The sequence below is a fragment of the Cucumis sativus genome, chromosome 2 (assembly GCF_000004075.3).
Source record: "Cucumis sativus cultivar 9930 chromosome 2, Cucumber_9930_V3, whole genome shotgun sequence".
Classification (NCBI taxonomy): domain Eukaryota; kingdom Viridiplantae; phylum Streptophyta; class Magnoliopsida; order Cucurbitales; family Cucurbitaceae; genus Cucumis; species Cucumis sativus.
This window is the reverse complement of record NC_026656.2, coordinates 13,234,961-13,256,734: the sequence shown is the minus strand read 5'-3', so window position 1 is coordinate 13,256,734 and position 21,774 is coordinate 13,234,961. Positions and strand designations below refer to the sequence as shown.

General features: G+C 32.0%; 4 protein-coding genes across 5 annotated transcripts; 1 reads left to right on the top strand and 3 right to left on the bottom strand.

The window, feature by feature from the left end:
• Positions 1 to 249: 249 nt before the first annotated feature.
• On the bottom strand, positions 250 to 1,393 carry LOC101217451 (actin-depolymerizing factor 5). Its single transcript, XM_004146987.3, has 3 exons — positions 1,273 to 1,393; positions 938 to 1,197; positions 250 to 746 (listed from the first exon to the last, which is right to left on the bottom strand). Exons 1-3 carry the CDS (start codon positions 1,291 to 1,293, stop codon positions 596 to 598), a joined length of 432 nt encoding a protein of 143 aa, XP_004147035.1. The 5' UTR covers positions 1,294 to 1,393; the 3' UTR covers positions 250 to 595.
• A 6,050-nt stretch (positions 1,394 to 7,443) lies between these two features.
• LOC101217219 (CTL-like protein DDB_G0288717) lies at positions 7,444 to 13,628 on the bottom strand. The gene is made up of 3 exons (XM_004146985.3): positions 12,276 to 13,628; positions 8,113 to 8,458; positions 7,444 to 7,995 (listed from the first exon to the last, which is right to left on the bottom strand). The coding sequence occupies exons 1-3, from the start codon at positions 13,337 to 13,339 to the stop codon at positions 7,735 to 7,737; spliced, it is 1,671 nt and encodes a 556-aa protein (XP_004147033.1). The 5' UTR covers positions 13,340 to 13,628; the 3' UTR covers positions 7,444 to 7,734.
• A 2,971-nt stretch (positions 13,629 to 16,599) lies between these two features.
• LOC101206068 (protein HIGH ARSENIC CONTENT 1, mitochondrial) lies at positions 16,600 to 17,813 on the top strand. Its single transcript, XM_004147023.3, has 6 exons — positions 16,600 to 16,709; positions 16,823 to 16,885; positions 16,959 to 17,032; positions 17,190 to 17,260; positions 17,363 to 17,416; positions 17,510 to 17,813. The coding sequence occupies exons 1-6, from the start codon at positions 16,702 to 16,704 to the stop codon at positions 17,630 to 17,632; spliced, it is 393 nt and encodes a 130-aa protein (XP_004147071.1). The 5' UTR covers positions 16,600 to 16,701; the 3' UTR covers positions 17,633 to 17,813.
• A 170-nt stretch (positions 17,814 to 17,983) lies between these two features.
• LOC101216978 (peptidyl-prolyl cis-trans isomerase CYP21-1) lies at positions 17,984 to 21,454 on the bottom strand. Of its 2 annotated transcripts, none has more exons than XM_004146984.3 (7): positions 21,088 to 21,454; positions 19,968 to 20,046; positions 19,652 to 19,699; positions 19,098 to 19,121; positions 18,834 to 19,016; positions 18,657 to 18,732; positions 17,984 to 18,441 (listed from the first exon to the last, which is right to left on the bottom strand). In XM_004146984.3, the coding sequence occupies exons 1-7, from the start codon at positions 21,184 to 21,186 to the stop codon at positions 18,279 to 18,281; spliced, it is 672 nt and encodes a 223-aa protein (XP_004147032.1). In that variant the 5' UTR covers positions 21,187 to 21,454; the 3' UTR covers positions 17,984 to 18,278. The 2 variants fall into 2 exon arrangements, with proteins under 2 accessions (XP_004147032.1, XP_031737428.1); XM_031881568.1 differs by lacking the exon at positions 21,088 to 21,454 and adding an exon at positions 20,657 to 20,683.
• Between the last annotated feature and the right edge of the window lie 320 nt (positions 21,455 to 21,774).

Genomic DNA, 21,774 nt, shown 5'->3' with positions numbered 1-21,774 from the left:
AAGATTTTTTTTTATGAATTTCTAAATTTTGTATTGATAACAATTCTAAAAAAAAAAAAAAGTAGAACTTCAATCTATATCTTTAGCACATATATATGTATATCTATATATAATTGATATACATATATCTAAACCTAAAAAAAAATAAATGATAAATAATTGCATAAAGTGTATGAATGAAGAAATGGTGGTGTCAAAAATCAAATAGGAAGTGGGGAAGAAAATGAAAAGGGAAAAAGATAATAAAAATAATAAGAACAAGAAGAACAATAATGTATTTGAATTACAATTATAAGATTTAAATTACACACTATAACATCATAGTCATAAATTATAAGCTCTCCTTTTCTCCTTTTTCTTTCTTTCCAAATTAAACCCATTAATAATACATAAAAGAAAAGTGGCTTTAATTTCCCTTTTCCTCCTTTTTCTTTTACTTACATTAGTCCCCAAACAAAAGAAGAAGAAAAAAAAAAAAAATGATGAACAAACCAAGAACAAAGAAAAAGAAAAGCAGATAGTCATTTGATTATTCAAAATTCAAAGTAAAAGATACCTAAAGAGATTAGTTTTTTCTTTCTTTCTAATTATTTGTTCATTTTGCTCTGTCCTTGATCACATCGATCCCCATCTCCGTTGGATCAGTTGCTTGAACTTCATAATGAATTCCTTCAAGTACTCTCCTCAATCCATCCTTTGAAGTTGCATACAAAATTTTCGCTCTTATTCTTGATTCCGTCGGTGACCTGTACCAAATCATTCAAACAGATCCCTTCAATTCAAACAATTAGTCAGGGTTTAATTCCATGTATCCTGATCATTACAATCAGAACCAACCAACCAAAAACTCATCTAATGAATCAATCAGAGATTTTAACAGAAAAGCAAGATTCACATGCGCGATCGAGGAAAAACAGAACAGAATCGATGAATATACCAAGCGATGAAGAAGATCTTGCTCTTACGGCAATTATCAACAGTAACGAAATCAAAATCGAAGACCGCGTATCGACAGTCATCGTTTGGTAATGAAGCGGTGAGATCATCGTAGCTTTCGGCAGGACCGCCGACTTTATCGACGGTGACTAATCTGGATCCTTCGTCGATCTTAAACACGATATACCTATGCACTTTCTTCCATTTCATCTCCATGAATGAATTCTTACACTCGTCGCTTACCCACATTCCAGTGGTTGCCTGAAGAAGAAAAGAAAAAAAAATGAGGATATTGATTGTAAGAGATGAAGTGAAGGAAATTAGTATAGATTTTACCATTTTGAAAGCCATCGCCATTGCTGAGAGGTTGAGGTGGAAAAGTTTTGAGGTCTGAAAATGGAGAGTACGGTGAGTGAGTGAGAGTGAAACTCGGTTTGGGGATTTATATAAACTTCCCCTTACCAAAATGCCCTTATGGATCGCCAATAATTACGCTTCTCTTTTTTCTTCTTCTTATCAATTTATGTGCTTATAATATATTATAAGCATTAAAATCTCAATATCAATCTTTACACTTTATGTTAGTGTAGAGTTGTATGTGAAAATTATGTGTAATGTGATATTTTGTTATATCTAAAAATAATGTTTTTAGTTAAAAGTAAAAAAAGAAAACAAAAGAAAACAATAAAAACTAAAATGAAATTTAAATCAAGGATTAATAATACTCTAGGCTAAATATAGAAAGATTAACACTTAATCATTGTTGGATTAAATAGTAATATTTATGGAATTATTTATTTCAAGAAAGTATTATATTATTTAAATAAAATATGGAGTTGGTTTTTTGTATTTCTCACAAATGTGAGGAATAGAAAAGTAAAATCATAAATCCACAAAAAAATAGTGCATAGATAGACATATACAAATTATTTATATAATGATTGTAAATGAATAATTTGGTGAATATTAAAATGAATGTTATATACATTATGATATATTAAATAATGTGTGATAGTAGGGGAACATGTTTTAAAGCTATCATTGTACTCAAAATTGAATACTCAATAAGTGGACAATATCTCAAAAAGCCTACTCTACCAAATTGGTTTATCAAACTTTTCTTTCTTTATTTTTATTTAACTTGATTATTTTAAGAAGGTAATTAATTTAAATTCGTAGAAACTCAATTTGATTGTGCATATTCAAATTGTTGCCTATAGATTTGTATTTTTTTATTTTATTTTTTTAAAGGTTAATTCATTTCTAATGACTTTGAAAAGTTTGTTGCTCATCAATATTATTTTTTGGCAAAAATCATGTAAAATTATTTCATTACTATCTTTAGCTTTTGATATTTATTTTTTTAAAAAATTATTATTATTATTATTATTATGAGATGAAATACTAGTTTTTTAAAAAATTGAAAAAAATTACCAACTACTTCCCCTATGGTCATGTTCATTTACACTTAATTTTTCTACTATAAATATTTTATTTTTGACCATTTTCTATTTAATTATTTTATAAAAGTGAGGAATATTATTAATGAAATATTTTTTTTTTTACTATCGACACCAATAAAAATATTTATATAATTTTTTATTGAGACTATTCTTAAATATATCAAAATAAACCAAAATATTTAATAAAAGTAACAAACTATCACAATCTAGAATGGATCGAGATAGAATGTGTCAATAATGATATAAATAGACGCAAATATAGTCCGTGATATTTTACTATATTTAAAATCTATCGAATTGTTTTGAAACTTTTTACAACTGTTTAAAAATATTTAGGTAATTGTTTGTTGGAAGTGAATACATATTTGTGATTTGGAGAGCTTAGGTCACAATCAATTCATAATTACAAGCCTTAATTAATAATTCCCATTTTCTCTTAACTTTTGTACCAAAAAGGATTGTGGTCATTAGTGTTTATAACATATTGAATATGGTCAAATTTTAATATGTAATTAATGCATCTTTTGCTTAGACAAAGATGTGGACACCAAATCAACTCAATAGCTTAGACAATTTTTCTTTTTTCTTTTTTATAATTATTAAAAGAAAATATGTTGTAGGTCACTATGATTTTCTTTCTATACTTCATAACTCATACTTATACCATAAATGTTTGAACTTACGTAGATTCTTAAGTCTTCTAAAAATATCTACAATGTAGCAAAATATCTACAGTAAATTATTATTTTTGTTTAGTATGATACAAATAGAGCGAAGACAGATAATAGTCTATCGCGATCCTCGTAGATAAACTATGATATTTTGCTATATTTGAAAATAGTCCTATATTTAATAAGTTTTCCAAGTTTTCTTTTTGTCTACTTAGTCCCTCTGTTTATTTGAGATATATACGGTTCAATTTAATATCTAAGAGATATAATAATTTTTTAAAATGTCACAAATATGAGGAAGTTGCAACTTGATGATAAATTTTCTTATAAACATAGTTTTTCACGAACATAGAATTGTAAAAATATCTACGGAAATGTTAACATGTCGACAAAAATTGAATATATATATATATATATATATTGATCAATTACATTTAGGTTACGTAATCTCTACGAAGTTGAAAACATTAACATTCATCGCCACATAAAAAGATGCCGTAGTTGAAAATAAGCGAAATCAAATAAATAACACTTTTTTAGTACAATTGAAAATAGGAAATTTTGAACAATAAACTCTTTGGTTTTTAACACTCTCATATGTCAACCAATGGAACAATGTTTGTATTGACAAACCAATCAAAATATGGAACTTTCACAATATTAGAGACCATATTGAATAATTTAACCTTAGTATAATGAATCCAATTAATTACTACATAACAATAGAGTGAGCATCAATAGGCTGGAGAGGATTTTCTAATCAAACTGCCACTAAACCAAGTATAACTATGGTTAATTTAGTAAATGTTCAAACAAATCTCGACCATGTAAGAGTATAAAGTGAGGGATGAAGTAGACAACTATATAATATAAAAAACGAGTAAGGGAATAGAGTGGTCCACATCTGGGATCACAAACCCACACATCCTCTCCATTTCTCTTTCTTTGTACAAAGAAAGAAAAAGTCTTTGCGTGGAAGCAAACCCCTAAATAATTTTATACAATATGATGCTTTTTTCAATCTCAAATATTTAATACTACATTTTGCATCCTAGGTTTCGTTTTAGTTTTATTCTTCCATATCCAAATTAAACTTTTCTTTTTTTAAAAAAAAAATAATAATTATTTCAGTTTATTCATTACTACATGTTTAAGAAACTAAAATAATCAATTTTTAAAAATGAACTAAAACCTAAATTTCTTGTTAACATGAGTTCAACGATTTCACGTTTCTAAATCGTAGTATAAAATGTTTTTTTTTAAAAAGAAAAAGAAAGTTATATAGACTTATAAATAAATATATTGATTTAAAAATCAATTAAAATGAGAAGTATATATGTATTAAAGGTTTTAATTTTTTAAAAAAGAAAAAGAAATTAGAAATTGTATTAAAAGGCATTGAAATTAGTGTGCCAAACATTGAATAGTAAGAGCAATAATACTAAATAAATTAAAATGATGCTCAACTTGAACCTACTCCTTTTTTTTCCTTATTGGTTGCATAATGCATTGGATCATTATATCAATACTTCTCTCCTTTTGAATTTAGTTTAATTTAGTTTTCATCATAATTTATGATTTATTTTAAGTTGGTCCTATATTTCAACTAAAATCTCACTTTTACGATACTTATCACTTAATTTTAATGAATTATAAATAATTAAAGTTTAACCGTACTCACGCTAACATATTAAAATTTAAAATTTTACTTCATAATTGTTTTAAATTAACTAATTAACAAGTATCAATTAAAAGTGTATACCAAAAGAAAATTGAAGATAAAAAATATAAATGTTGAAACATACAAACTAAATTGAAATCAAACTCAAACAAATTGTAAACATACAGAAACTCGAACAAAAACCGATCTTGCACACCATTGTTTAATTTCCAAATTAATAAAAAGGAACCAATGGATTGTGCAACCAATCACGGATAAGAGGGCTAGGTTCAAGTTGGGCATGATTCAAATTTTATTATTATAATGTTACGATTCAATGTTTGGGTCACTAATTTCAATGTTTTATTAGTTCTAAAAAGGTGTTTTGAGCTTTTTCATGGATTTGTCTTGAGGAACAATGTGGAGGAAAATCCTAACCATCATTCCATTGGGTGGGGATGTTCCCTAACTATTATAGTTTGAGTAATTCTCAATTTATGTAATTGTTTCTAAGATTATCATCTTTCAATGAGTTTCAACACCCTTGTTTTATTTTTGCAATGTGAATTATACATGAATGTTAGTTTCAAATTATTTTAAGTTGCGAAAAATGTTGTCCTTTCGTGTGTGATTCATGATTTGAGTTGTATGATAGATTTAAGAAAAGAAGAGTTGATCACTTAGATTAGGACAAATTTTCGAAGAGAGGTGAACTTTAGAACTAATTGCCAAATTGAAAATTCAGTTCTAACTGAAGTTTCAGTTGGTTGGTTTAAAATTATTAATGGAACTAAAACTTTTGATCCTTTTGTTTCAAAATGTCACACGATTAGCTCTTTTTTTTTTTTTTTAGTTTTGTTTCAAAGAAGATAATTTTGTTTATGACATGGCCATTAATTTTCAAGGTTTACACTTTTAAGCTAGTTTTGATTAGATACTCACTTTCAATTATTAGCGTTAATGTCTATTAATTAACAAAGATATTTGAGATTAAATAGACACAAATTAAAACTTAAAGCTAAAGGACTAAGTGTGTACAACCATTTTGAAGCTAAACCCAACATGTAGAGATCAATTTTTTTCAAAACTAAATCGTATAAATGCATATTTAAAATAGACAACATCATACTTTCGTGAATACATGTATGTGTTTAGAGATAAAGTTTGATGAGAGGGAGGGAGGGAGATTACAAAGAGAAAAGGCCATTGAAGAGAAGAAAAGAGAAAGAAAGGGAAGACTTTGGAGACATTGTGGGGGCAAATAATGAAATATATATAGAAGAAAGAAGGCAATCTGAAGGAGGAGGTTGTGATGTTTATCTGCTAGTTGTGTTCTTAACAAATATTGGGTTTTAGTTTATGGCCTCTTTCTAATGGAATTACTCTAATTCCTTTTCGTGGTTCACATTTTCGGTTGGATCAATCCATAAAACTATTCATGTTCTACATGTTTGAGATTGATTTTGAAATGATTAGAATCATTTTTGTCATATTTACAATTACTCAAAAACTCGTACAGTGTGTTGTGCATCAAATTAAAGAATAATTAAAAACATATTTTAATTTGGAGTGATTTTTAAAAATGACAAAAGTGATTTTAAATAGTTTTCGTAAGGTTCCTCAAAATACAATGTGTTTGGCTTTGCAAACAGGAACCTATTCCTTTTTCATTCTATTTTGATTTCTTTAGTGTTCGTATAGATTGTTTGCTTCTTGTTTGTAAGAGTGTTTGGAGATCTGATGTTTTGAGAATCTAACTAAATATGTTACATGCATCTCATTTTATTTTTGGTTCAATGATTGGCGACTAAAACTAAATCAAACTATTTTCAAAATGAGGAGTTTTAACCATTCGTAAAATAGAGTTTATGCCCATTGAGATCTAAACTTTACTATTTGTATTTAAAAAAATAATCACATTCTTTAAAAGTTGTAGTAGTACTCTTAACCTTTAGTAAACATTTCAAAATTATCATTAGAATAGAAAAAACGTTAGAATATTGGACAAACAAATTGACATACGCGGCATTCCTTTTAAACTTAATCCAAACAAGCAACAACGTATTTGTTCCTCATCAATTTTTGTTTTAACATTCTAAAGGATATCTACCCAAAAAGATAGCTAGTTTTGGAATGTTTATGAAATGCAAATGATTATATTACTAACTTTTGAAAAAAATAAAAACCGAAGTTTAATTAATGGTATTCTTTATAATTTAGGATGTAATTTATGTTACCTTGTCCATAATTATTCGTTCAATGTTTCCTACGTAACTACAAAACTAGAGCAAATATGTGAAACTATATGGAACTAAAATAGAACAAATATGTGAAACTATATGGAACTAAAATAGAACAAATTTTAGAGTACAAAGAAGGAATACAGAAAACAAAATGATATTTTAAATCTTAAAATAATGATAACTTTTTATGCCATTTTAGGGTGGTTGAGTGGGATCTTATAGACCAAGTGGTAAGTGGAATAGTATAGAGTTTAAGAGGAATAGTTAAGAACCATAGTGAGGTTTAATCTCTTGTTTGCTTTCACTTTTCTTTGTGGGTTTCACTTCTTGCATAGATGGAATCCTTTCTTTTTGTGCGCTTAGTTTTTTACACCGTCAATGAAAGTTGTATCTATAATATATATAGATGAAGAAAAACACATAAGCTTAGAGAATTCACAACGATAAAAGGAAGAAAGGAAAATAAAAAGTACATGATGAATGTTGCAAAATATATATAAAAAGGAAAAAGCAAGGGCTATGCCTTCAGCTACAAGTAATCAACAATTGAGGGAATGATTAAATAACAAGGCCTAAAGTTCTGGTCTTCTATTTTCATGAGATAAATTTGCAATCTTCTCCACTAAAGACTCGTCAACTTAAAAGAGGGGGAAAAGGGCTCAAAATGTACAAAGGTGACAACTCATTATACACAGAATCGCAACAATTTCAAACACTGTCAATAATCAAAACCACACTAAGTCAATTGCAACACTAAATTATTATACAAGGAGTGAAGTAGTTGCCATTGATGATCTGTGATTCCTGCTAATGGGTAGATGAACATAAACTTCATGAACATCTTGTTTGCATACTTCACCTCTGTCCCTGTCAATAGCATAGCAAACATATACGGTTTCGATTACATTATCCAGTACGTGGATAAAGAATGTGAGTACTACAATCAGGAGCAGCCATGCTGCAACAGCAATGAAGTATGTATCAATCCCAAGATGGCTCACAGCATGCAAGATAGCACAAGCCTGCAAATATACAACAATTGGAAAGGAATATAAGAAAGAGGACTAAGGGGATAGAAAAAGTTGGTGTTTGTAAGCTTTTGCAGCATAAAACTACAGGTGAACAAAATTTTAACATACCACAATTGCATATATGGCTGAGAGGACAAAGGCAATTCCAGCTAACAAACGTGTGGAGATTGTCTCCACGAAAACAGTTGAGAGGAGATTTCGTTTCAAAAGTTCGTATGTCATTCGTGCAGATGAGCAGTAAGCTTCACCTGTTACTGCTGCAAAAGTTATTGCAAATTTGTTCAGATAGTCAACAGCTGCCAGAAATGTATTTACACAGCAACGTAAAATAAGGTTGAACATCCCAGGAATATCTTCTTGTCTTGCACTATCAACCACAGCACGAACAACACGCACCACAAGAATTAGTAATCCAGATAAACATATAGTGCCAGCAGAGGGGCCAAATGCATTCCTGCAAGTGGTCAAAGACCAGCATAAGAATCAATAATCATAAATGATGCCACAATCTTAATTTCCTCAGATAATGAGACATTACTCCTGTTAAGACCTTCATCACTGTTATGCATATATATACAACCTTGTCTGACATGAGACATTGTCTTGATACAAAATTATGCAACCATCTCAAACATTCATAAATATTATAGCTATAAGCTGAGGAAATTTAAAAAGAAAAAAAGGGAAAAATGACAGTCGCAGAAGAGGCATTCTCATCAAGAAAGAGAAGGCTCGTCAATCAGCTAACTAATACAATCAAACTAGGAAATAAGCCAATGCAAAAAAGCTAGGGGAAATGAAAAAAATTAGTGACATTTCCAATTCCAAACGATAAAAAAATGGCTGCAGTTGAATCTAAGACAAAGACATATCACAAAAGTAAGAAAACGTTCAAATGTACTTCCAATCATGTTGTCATTAATATATTTATGTAAGAAACATGAACAAGAGTATATCACCTCAATAACCTTCTCATAACATTACCCTTTTTTTTCTGTACTGATACCAAAGCCAAACTCAGATCTAATTGGTTTTCCTCTCTTTTAAATTAGCTCCATTTCTCCATATCTTTACTACCTCAGATTTCATATTAGAGCCTAACCCTTTATTACGCCTATGCCTATCATGTGATAAGCTTTCAGAACTCCATGCCACCCACAAAAGAAGAAAACTAGGAGAGAAGACAGTTAACTCTACAGTTCATTTATGATATGTGACAGAATTATACTATTCCTCTCAAGCTAATGTCCCCACTCCCCAGATAACAGAAAAAGAAAAAGCCTACCACAAGACTCCTCCTTTACCACGAAAGGGAGAGTTCATCAAATCTCCTCCAAATATCAACTTTGCCTATAATGCACAATTGCCCCAAACACTGTGACAGTTAAATTAGCCTAGTAAAATTGAGTGAGATGAGGACAAACAGTCCATTTGGGAGATCAGTGGAAATAAGGACGAAGTTTGGAGGAAAAAAAGACAAGGTAATATAAAAGCATTGCAGTTCAAACCCTATATCTTGAAAGGAAACACTAGAAAGAAAACTTAACACAAGAACACCCAAGAGAAGTTTGGTTCCCTGTTAAAAAAATTGGAGAACCTTTTTTTCTCCTTGAAACAAACCATTTTGGACCAAGAAGGAAACTACTGGTGCCTGCACAGATAGAGTTGAAGAGAAGAAATTTACTTTCTCTGGACCTTTCTCTTTCTGGGTTACTGTTGACATGTCCCTTCAGAAACCTACCCAAACACCTCAAGCCTGCAAGTTTCCTGAATAGTGATTTAATGGAGAAGTTCTCTGATGGATGAAGGGTCCAAATATTATTGCTTTGGATAATGATAGGAATGGTATTAGGGTGTTATTAAAGTATTAAGTGAATATTAGTAATTAGCTATGGAATTTGTTATAATTGTTGGTTATATATATTTTTTGAAATGGAAATGAGCCTCTTTATTAATGATAACAAAAAAATGAGACTAATGCTCAAAGTACAAGAGAATTATACTAGGAGCAAAAATGACAAAAATGACTAAAAGATCAATCAAAATAACAATACAAACAAGCCAAACTCCTCTAGATCTCAAACCAAAAAAGAGAAATAACTACAAAGCAAAAATAGTGTTTTCCAATAAAAAACCCAAATTCAGTGGAAGACTTCCACACTAATAGCTTCAAAATGAATGGAGAGGAAACACCAAGAAAAGGCAAAAAGGATCTTGAGCTCGAGAAGACTTGCTAACAACTTTCAACCCAACAAACTGCAAAATAACTTGAAGTTCTAGTTCAGGTACAAGGTTTTGCCTCAGTACTACCCAACTCCCCAAGACCTGATTTCATAATCCCCTGTAACTCAGACATTCATCTTTTTTTGAACTGCCAGGCCATGAACTTTAGGCAATATGAACTTCGCAAGGTGATTAAAGCGCCATTATCTCCCCAAAAAACATATGCTGTTATGTTCTCCAAGCTTAAGAGTTAAGAAAATTTTGATTCAATTCTTTTGTTTTACAATATTTCACTCACAAATTTGAAACCTTCAGGACTCTCCATATAACCAGAGTGAACCACATAAAGTCCTTGAACAAAAGTTCCATTGCTCCTTCAAGACTCTCCATAACCATTTAAGCAACAAGGCTTTCTTTCTCTTTGTTAAACTCCCACAGGCCAAAGCCTCCTTTTCTAATGGAACTGAAGCAATGCACCAATTCTATTACTCAACTTGCAACGTTTATGCCCCACAACAGGAAATTGATCAATCTTCTATCTATCCCGTTCTTTCAGCTCAAAATTAATAAGGAATAGCTTAAAAATGCTTGGATATCATAGAAGGGGCAAGGCCAGATGGCCCCTATGTAGTCCAATTCTTCCAATTTGAAAGCTTCCTCAAAATTCTTTCCTACAGTGACTACAAAAATCAACAGTCTTCAGAATGCAAGAAGATCATTAGCCAGCAACTATAAGTACACTCTTGGACTGACAACTCAGCAAGGCTCAGCATTCCCAGAGCACTTCCACGATCTCCAACAGTTCAAAAATTGTTGACATAATTGCACACACCCCTCTCCACCCAACCCCGCCCCCCCCCAAAAAAAAAAGAAGAAAAAAGAAAAAAAGTATGGATGCATTCTCTCATTACCAATATGAAAGCTTTCCAGCAGGCAAATATTTATTCCTTGGTCTAGCAACTGACTCAATACATTAGAAATAATCACAAAAAAAGGCAGGGAGATGGGATTCCCTTGCGAAGCCACTATCTTTCCACTTGCCTTTCCATTGAGTAGGAAAAGTTCACTTTTGAAATGCAACCTCACATTCAACTCAACCCAGCCCACTCTTTCTAACTCAAACAACACCAATTTCCTACACATTATATCACATAACTTTTCTGTGTCTCTTTTGAATAACCACCCTCACCTACTTGGTTTTCTTCTTTCACTTGTTGCTCCATTAGCTGCAACAGTTGATTCAAATCAATTTCTTGTAAGGTTCTTTTTAACACCTTGCCTCCTCTTTGTTATCAGATTTATTAGTCTTCTCCTCCAGCTCCTCTTTTTTTTCAGCTTTCACACAAGCCTCCAGGCATGTTTCTAATACAATCCTTGGTCTAGGACCCCAAAACTTTAGCTTCTACTCTAATTTGAACCTTGGCTATCCCCGTGATCCTTTCACCATCCAAAACCAAACGAGTAATTTTTAAAAGAAGCATACTATAAGAATCCAGCTCCTAACATTAAGGGAAATGGCTTTGTGGTAAGTCTAGTTACTGAAAAGGGCATTGAACCAGAGTTTATCCTCTTCTTAGTTCACCTCAACACTAAAAATGCGAACAGGTTCTCTAACATGTGGAGGGTGAATCAGCAGCACCATCCTAAAGAAAAACTGTAAAAAGTTTGAAGTCCCTTTCATTGAGGAGGTTTTGACTTCTCAGAGCAATGATGGCTTTCGTGAGAAGAAGACACTTGATCTGGATGATTCCACCAATCAAAAAGACTTGGGGCATCATTAAAGAGATTGTTGTGCGTGTGTTCCGAAATTCATTTTTTTTCTTTTAGATGGGTGTTATCAATGTCAACGTGAGCAAGATCTCCATTTTCCTTATCAGTAATACCAGAGCAGCTTAACTCAATTGAGGTCAACGAACTCATATATATACAGATCATTCTTCATCTAGTCCATACAAAATCATACCTTACAAACTCCATCCTTATTTCCAATGATAAAACACAGCATGCAAAGAAAGTGATAAAGAGTACAAAAGTTAGTAGAAACTAACCTTAAAGACTTTCTAATGCTCCGTCGTGGAGTGTCGTCCTCTTCTTTCGAGAAATACCACTGCGATATGGTACCACTAATCACATAAACTTGTCCTTCCACCATTACAGCACCAGACCACAACATTGTAAGAATCGCCAAAGCATAGTAAGCAGGTACCCATTTATCTTCCTTCCAAACACAACTGTACTCTCCACTTGATACATGGTGATGGGGTAAAATTTTCCCATTCATCCTTGCAAACACCAAGAACAGAACGATTGGCGCATAATAAATCAAAAGCCCCAGTGTCATACTCGGTATAGCCACAAACAAACCCAGATTCATCGACAATGCATCCGAAGCAACCCCAATTATTTGAATCGTAAGCTCAATTCGATGCCAATTAACGATGAAAATCCACACAATTACCCCAATCACCAAGAATATGAAGATGAGAACTAAAATCCTATACACCATCGGGAAGTCATTACTGCAAGTGGGGTTGACCGTACAAGCAACAAACCAATAAACATTGATGAAGATAGGAACGAGAACAAAGAAAGGAAGTAAAGCGTAGACAATCTGTCTGGTGTAGTGTTTGAGCAAGAGAAGTAAAAGAAAGCAAATGGGTAAGCTAAGAACCAAAGTAACAACAAGGGTCCAAATCAAGGATTTGAAAACAGAGGAAGAAGGGGAGTAAAGAGAGACCCAAATGAAGGAAGAAGAAGAAAGCGAGTTCGTCATAACACAATTGGAGGTTTTAGAATCAAAGTGATAGAAAGAGAGATCAGGGTAATGGATATTTCGATTGAAAGAGGCGAAAATCCCAAACCCAAATGAGGAAAGAACAAAAAGAAGGAAAAGAACAAGGATTGGAACATCCTTGAAAGGTCTGTGGCCATAGTTGTAGGAGATCTGAAGGAACTGAGAAGGGTCGGATTCATGGGGATTGCTGTGAGGTGGGTCATCAATGGAAGGGTAAGGGAAGAGAGAAGCAGGGGAATTGGAGAGAAGGGGCTGAGAGGAGGATGAGGAGGAGTCGAAAAGGGAAGTGGGTTTGTTGGGTTCTTCAGAGGAAGCCATGGGAGTGAAGAGGGAAGGGGGAAGCAAAGGGTGGAATTGGATTAGGAAAGAAGGAGAAAGGGATGAAAGGACATGGTTTTAATTTACAGTGTAAGGTAAAGAAGAAGGGAATGTGAAAAAGGAGCTTTGGATTTCAGTAAAGATGGTGAAGCTCCATTGAAAGGAAGGAAGAAGGTGGAGACGTTTCACAGTGGATTAAGCTGATTGTAAGCCACGTACCTCTCTCCATCATCACTATGCTCATCCTTTTTTTTCTTTCTTTTTCAATTTGTTTGTGCGGATCATGGAGTGTTGGGCTAAATTTTTGTGTCAAACCTAAAAAATGCCTAAAACTTTCCAAAAGCTTCAAACTTTAGTTCATCTTCCATACAAATTTGTTTCAAAAATATTTCTCTACTATTCAAAAATTCCATAAACACCTTTAAATTTAAAAAGTTCAAAAATACTTTTGTATTTACACCCAATTTCTTTGCAAGTTAAAATCGTTGTTTAAATTTATATCCATAAGTATATTGATAGGAGGGATACATTCATATTTCAATTACATTTTACAAAAAAATCATTAATTATACAAAATAAATATTTATTTACCAATTTAAATTTGCTTTTAAATTTCTCTAAAACTAATACTTCAATGTACCCATCAACATTCATATTTTAAACTTTGGTTAAAATATAAAATCTCACCAAACTTTAAAATAAAAATGTCTCCTTAAAACATTCTAAAATAGTAATTAGTCAAGAAAAAAAAATTCTCACGTTAATAAATTATAGTCAAATACATTCTTATTTGACAATTAACTGTATTAATTAAAATAAATAACTAATAAGATTGATTGTGTTCGGAATATATCCATCTCGATTAATAGTTAAATAAATTTAAAACTATGGTTTTGGCTTAAAATTTTGGTTAGTGAGAAAATAGGTGTAAAATTTGAACGAATGAGAGTGTTTTTTAGTCTTTTTTTTTAGCTCACATGTATTTATGAAACTTTTTAATAGTTTAGGGTTATTTTTTAAACAAAATTTTACCAATTTCCATCCAAAATTAATTAAGTTGTTTTTAGCTGTTTTTAAAGTTTAAAGGTATTTTTTAAACTTTTGAAAGTTTAAGAGTATCTTTTAGTCACAGAGGGAATTTTTTGTAATTTAACCTCTATGTTACTCACTTTGAATTTGCCAATAAAATCGAACAAACGATTTAAAATTAATAATTTTGTTTAGAATAAAAAAGATTTGAAAGATTTAAAGTCATTTTAAAATCATTATGTCCCATGTGTATAACAAACAAAACAACAAAATTTATTTACAATTTGTTATTAATTGAAATCTCTCAAAATCCTAATATTTCAAAACAGAGTAAATTACTAAAAAGGAAAAATAATTTTTCGAAAGTTTCGATTGTGTATTTGAATTTTAAAATTGTTTCAACTTAGGTTTTACAATTTAAAAACATAGGTTTTACAATTTAAAATAATTATGAAGTAAAAGTTATAAAATTAATTTTAACATTGGTGAAAAATGGAGATACTAAACAAATTATTATTATTCTAATTGTTTTTTTAAAAGTTAATAAGTAGATCTCACCATTTAGAATTCAAAGTTCTTTAAAATGTGGATCTAAAGTTGCTCTTTAGTAAAAATTAGAGTATCTAGATCCATTCTAACTTAAAATTGTTACATTTTTAAATTAAAACGAAACTCTACTTGAGACTAAACGGACAATATTTCAAATAATAATTAGATTCAAAATCTAAAAATGTTTGTATGGATTATTTTAATAATATTAAATTACAGATTTACGTCAACATAAACTTAACTGATACTTGTATCCGTGGACAATGAGTCTTATTACAATTAAAGAAATATTACAAGTTTGTGATTAAGTTTGTTTTTAACATGTAAGTAATGGTTTTTTTTGTTGTCGGTGTACAATAGATTTCATAATTTTTAATTATGTGTTTAACCTGCAATTTAATCTAAAAAATATTAATTAGTAAAAAGAATTAAAATATGAAGTTGTACCAAAAAAAGGTTATTATAAGAGAGTGAATTATTTTTGGAAACTTTTATTATTGCAAAAAGAAAAAAAAAAAAAAAAGAGCTAATAAATCTCAATTATGAAAAAATTAAAACTCAGGTATGTATCATAATTGCAAATTATTCAATGTTTATTTGACTTTGTAATATATGGAGATGTGGCAAATAGGAATATTCAAACTAAGACAATTGGAGCTTTGATATTCACAAGACACCTTAATGTTAGACAACTACACCATGCAATACATTTAAAATCATACATCTGTAGGAAATGTTGTAGGAAATGTTGATGGTTGGTGAAACGAGGCTTGAGTTTTGGGTCGAAGAATAATTGAGTTGTGTGTGGTAAGATGTTCTTGTAGCCTCAATCATAGTAAATTACTCTAACATCGCCACAATTACATGCAACAGAAGCCACTGTCGAAGGAAGGATATTATAAAGATTCAATTTCAACCACCTTAAACTAAATGAGAGTATTTTTATGGGCTTAGCTAAATTAAACATTTCATGTACTAACGTAGGTATTACAGCGTGTAAAGATTGTTGAGTTTTTGACAAAATATTAGAAGTGTAATTATCCTTCACCAAAAAAGTTCAATGAATCAACGAGATTCAAGCACTCTAAAAGAAATTACGCCATTAATTTTTAAATCGTTTAAGTTAAAAACACTTTAAACTTGAGTGTGCTAACTATATAAGTGTGTTCCTTTCTATACTCTCTAATACAAAAGTTTTAAAAGAGTAGTTTTATAATCAAGATCAACAAGAGATTCACTTTGAATGATCTCCGTCTCCGTCTCCATCTCCGTCTCCATCCATGCTTCCATTTCTTCCTCCATTTCTTTATGGGATGAAGGCAGGAATAGCCCACGAGAAAAGACAAATGAAAGGGATACAATCTAACAAATTCACTATCAAAATTCAATTGTTTCCAACAATGAACTTCAAGGATAATCAATGGTTGACCAACAAACTAACCATATAAAAACTTATCGTTTTCTCCTTAAAAAAAGAACCAAAAGTCAGATACGTAAAGTCCAATCATGAAAATAATTTAGAACCGATCGTTAATATTATATATATATATATACAAATGGTGATGAAAATGAAAATTTAAGCCTATTTGTTAATTAAACATTCAAGAATTTTAATCAATAATTACATTATGAATTCAGCATAACTTGAAATGATCAAAGTCAACCAAAAGCTTGCATTTTACAATCTTGATCATTTATAAAATCTTTTGGTTCTTAAGGAATGGATCCAATCTAACAAGGAAGAGGAAAAGCCGAAACAAAGAATCTCTTTGCTCTTTCAAAAGATGGAGAGGTTAATCTTATCAACCATGTTGCCATTTCCTTAACTCGTAGGAATGTAACCTCACATTTACTATGCAAAAAAAGAGTTTGAAATTAACTCATTTATTCACTCCCAATCTGCAGGACAGTCGATGTTCAAGTTGCCAAAGATCTCTTAGAAAAGGGTCGCCTCTGTTTGGATGTTAGGTCGGCTTATATATAAATATATATAATCAAAGGTAATGAAGCTAAATAACTGAAGAGATGGTTTTGGTTGCAGGACAGTTGAAGAGTATAACAAAGGCCATGTTGAGAATGCACTAAATGTTCCCTACGTGTTCTTCACCCCAGAAGGTAATAACCAGCTGTCCCTGTATGATTTTGTTCTAAAAGTAACTAAACTCTACAGTTTTAGGATGTTTTCACTGCTAAGCATTGACCTAGATGCATTTTCTTAGATCAACTCTCGTATGTTTGATCCTATAGAATCTGACAGTTTGCTAATAAACAGGTCAAGTAAAGAATCCCGACTTTCTAGCACAAGTTACATCCATATTAAAGAAGGAAGATCATATAGTGGTGGTAAGAAGAAAAACTATTCCTCGGTGTTGCTACTTTTATATCCCAATGCAGATTTAAAAGTAATATTGAAACAAATTGCAAAATATTTACCTATTTGTGCAGAATTGCAACAGAGGTGGTAGAGGCCTTCGTGCTTGCGTCGATCTTCTTAACGCGGTAAGATTTGAGATGCTAGAACTAATTTGCAAGGTTGACTAGACCTGCAAAAGAAAAGGATAAGTAATAATGAGATTTAGTGAGAAATTTCAGGGCTTCGAGCATGTGAATAACATGGGAGGAGGCTACTCTGCTTGGGTTGACAGTGGATTTGCTGGTGAGAAACCACCTGAAGAACTCAAAATAGCTTGCAAGTTCCGAGGTAGTTTATCATAAACTCCATATTTCAGGAAGTTAGAGTACTTCCAAGGAGTTTGTTGTAAGCTTGAACTAAGTGAACAGTGTTTGTAGTTTGTGTTGTTCTACAGAATAAATATTTTAGTTCCAGCATTTCTGAAGTTTCATTGTCTGTTGTACAAAAGAAAAAGTCTCGAAGTTCCAATTTCTTCTTCTTTCAGCTCCGAGTATAATATTTAAACTTTTATGATAGCGCTTGCAAATGAGCGCTTGAACTGCACTCAACAAATATTTATACCTTCAACAATATTCCAAATCATCCAGAAAATAGATATACGTATACCTCAAACAACAAAAGAAAGGGAATAATTTCAGGGTAAGTTCTCTAGGTTTAGATGGTACTTTTGTCTTGTAGATTAATCATTTAAGCAATATTGCTGCAGAGAAAAATCAAACTACAACATCAGTGGACTACAAAACCTTAAGCTTGATAAAACTTGGATTGATGAATGCTACATACATCTAAGAGAGTCTAAATCTCTTGTACCTTGGGTTCAACATGACTTCTATAATATTGTTTATACATACAAGTAGACATTAGGGGCGTATCAAAAGAAACTTGAAAACCATAAAAGGAAAAAAGAATTAATAAACGAAAATTTTCTGTTGTTAATAGCAACCACGTTCATGCTTCCTCATCCCACTTGCTCTTGGGTATCTCTCCACTGTCAGCAATGGTAACCTTCTTTCTAGGTTTCCCGCTATAGGTTCCTGCTCCGCCTTCAATTGCATATACGTAGTCCATTCCTTGGATAACCTTGCCAAAGACGACGTGCTCTCCATCTAACCTGAAAAGTGTACATATACGACAGCTTGCATCATCTAGGACACTTTACCATTGACCAAGCATCTGGATCTCAAACCATATTATTAGTTCAAATTCAACTTTCGTTTTCTAATACATAGGAACTCTTCAAAAATAAAAAATAAAAAAAGTTATATTCAATACTCTCATTTCCAACAGTTGAAAATCATCAAATAATATTTGGATAGAAAATAGTACCAGCTGGACTTAATAGTGGTAATGAAAAATTGTGAGCCATTTGAATCAGGTCCTGAGTTTACCATGGAGACAACACCTGTGTAACAAGATATCCATTAATAATGAAGATGTGAAACTATTGAGTCAACAAACTAAGAATGAAGTTAACAGGCCATTTGAAAGCCTGGGGCTCAAGACCTGCATGTGAATGTTTTATTCTGAAGTTCTCATCAGCAAATGTACCACCATAAATTGATTCATATCCTTTTCCATCACCATATAAAATATCACCACCTTGAATCACGAAACCAGATACGATACGGTGGAACAGTGTTCCTTTATAATGGAGTGCTTTTCCACTTGTAGTTTTACCATTCTCCCCTGTATTTAGAATTTTAGAGCAAGTCAGAAAATGAGAAAACTAAATTAGGTAGAAGGTAAGGAATACAAGATTGATCATACCTGTGCACAGAGCCCTGAAATTTTCTGCAGAGAAGAACACAAGTTAGAATTAGGCATATTGCAAGTTCAAACTGGAGACTTGAGAATTCCATTGCAGAATACAATCAATAAACAATCACCCACCAAGAATATTGGCAAAAGACAAGTGGAAATAAGGCAAAGCATCCATAAGTTCTAGTCACACTTCCAAGACTACTCTTCAGTTTCAAGGTAACTGAATACATCCTCAAGGAGCATGGTGAAGAACTTACTGCTTGTTGAACTTGAAACCTTTTCTACCTTGGCCATGCAACTTAAAAACTGAGAAGTAGAACTTTGAGTTCAATTTACCCTTTTCCACATAAGGTGGAAGTCAAGGCAAGATCTTGATTCCACTGAAAAAATCAGTTTGATTGAAGGCATTGAAAATCTAACATAGTGGGTACTAGTACATTGTTCAAAGTGTATGCACGTTCATGAACATGCGTTTGGTTCAACAATAAACTGAGAGATAATAGAGCAAGCATAAGGCTCCATTCGGTTTAAATCAATTATACAGTGATGGAAGCACATACCTACAGTTTTGGGTACAACCTGCCCATATAATCCAATCACGATTCTACCTACAAAGAGAGAAGAAAGAAAGGATTTAGAAATGTCAAACAAGAATTGAAGGAGGGCAAAAGATCAAATGGTTGAGGAATTTAAAAATCCAAGCAATAAAGCTTGAGTGTTTCCTTTTACAAACAAAAACTTCATATAATGTGAGCTTCCATGGCTCAAGTTCAAATCCAGTTATACTCACAAGAGACGACAGCGGTACCCTGCCTTACCATTTGACAATAATTCTATACGTAGGAAAAAAGTAAAGTGTAGGCAAAGGGAGTTTACCTAATCTCTGTTCTTCAATATCAACATCCAAGAAAACCCTGTGAGTAATTTCCAGCTCTTCTTCTTGTTTCTCTTCCCTCTAGAATTTACATGACAGAAAATATGTAGATAAATAAATTAATTACAGCGTAAGGCTAAGTATATTTTTTGTTTGAAGTAAAGAGATGATCATATTCCACAGGATCAAAATAACAAAGAAGCCTCGCAAATTCCAATTTTATGCATCCCAATTTCCAAAAAAGCTATTTCCCTAAACTAGCATGTCCAACCAAACCATCATAGGGAAACATGAAACACCTATCATCGGTTTTTAACAATCATGCATACCATAACCAAAACAGTGTATTCCAAGGGAATTGGATTACCAGAAACAAAATACTAAATGAACTTCTTTATCCCAATAACTCTTCTAAGCCATAAGTCCAAGAAATGCAAAATGGAAACCGTACCAAGATGAACGAACTTTGTGTTATTTTATTACTTATCAAAAAAAGAACAAAAGACTTAAATAAAACCCTCCAAAAAAAGATCCCTTCCCAACACTAACAAAACCCGAACTCAGTCCTCATCAGAATGAAAGACCCGAACCACTGAACGCAAGATAACAACATAGCTGCAAATCAATGAAAATCATGTCTACAGGGCCTTGAGTAAATGCCTAAACAGCAGGATAATCGCCACAACACAACCTCCAATACCATGTTCTGAAGTTCAATGTATGAACTTATGATCCAACTAAGTTGAAAAAGCCAGAAGCTCACGTACAAGTTTTGGTTTAACCAAGTGGATTGGCAACAAAATTGACACGGATCGTACAGAAGAGAAAACCAGAGATTGGGTCAATGAGCAGCTCAATGGAAGCCTAATTCACACGTTCACCGATAAAGCCAATAAAGAAATAATCGGGAACTAAGACACAGCGAACCCCCCATACAAGAATTACATTGAGTCGAAACGAATCCACCTCACAACGAACTCCAAGAAACAAAAAAATGGCATATAATTACACAATGGACACGAATAAAAGTACAAGTAAAGCTACCATTTACAGTAAAATTATTGGCAATCAGATCCGAAACAGAATCAGGAATACGAATCCTCAAAAGGGAAGAAAACGTACTTGATTGTGAGTGAAGAGCACGAAAACGAGGAAAATGAGAAAGACGATGAAGAGAAGGAGGCATCGTGGTTGATACAACAAAGAGAATCCTCGAGGCATCGTTAACGTGGCTCTCAAACTGTGTCTTCCTTCTTCAAGCTCACAAATTTTCTCATAGCCGGAAGTCCATGGCGGATCTGGATTCAGCGGTTTCAAGTAAATTGATTGAAAAAGTAGGAAATGCAAATGAAAATGTGAGTCACCGGCGGGAACGGGAACTGGGTAGCAATGCGGTGGAGAGTGAGTAGTAGGAGAAAGAGAGACGATGAGTCGACTCCAAACTCAGCTTTATTTTTCTTTCACTTTGTTAATCAAATTTAATAAATGTGAATAATTTATAAGTTTGGTACTTTTACTTTTTGTGTAAATTTTCATTTCACATCATCATCTCCAATATCAGTTCTTTCATTTGTAAGATTCATTATATACAAATTTTCATTATATCATCTCCAATTTAGACCTTAGTTCACTATGATCTTTTGGCTTAGCTTCCTACTAGTTTTTGGACTCCATCTTCTCCTAAAATATACAATGTTAAATATAAATTTGGGTCTAACTTATTCATATAGGAGTAAAGGAATGAAATTTTTAAATAAATGGACTTTCAAATATAACTTTTCACATGAATATCTATAGTATAAATCTTAT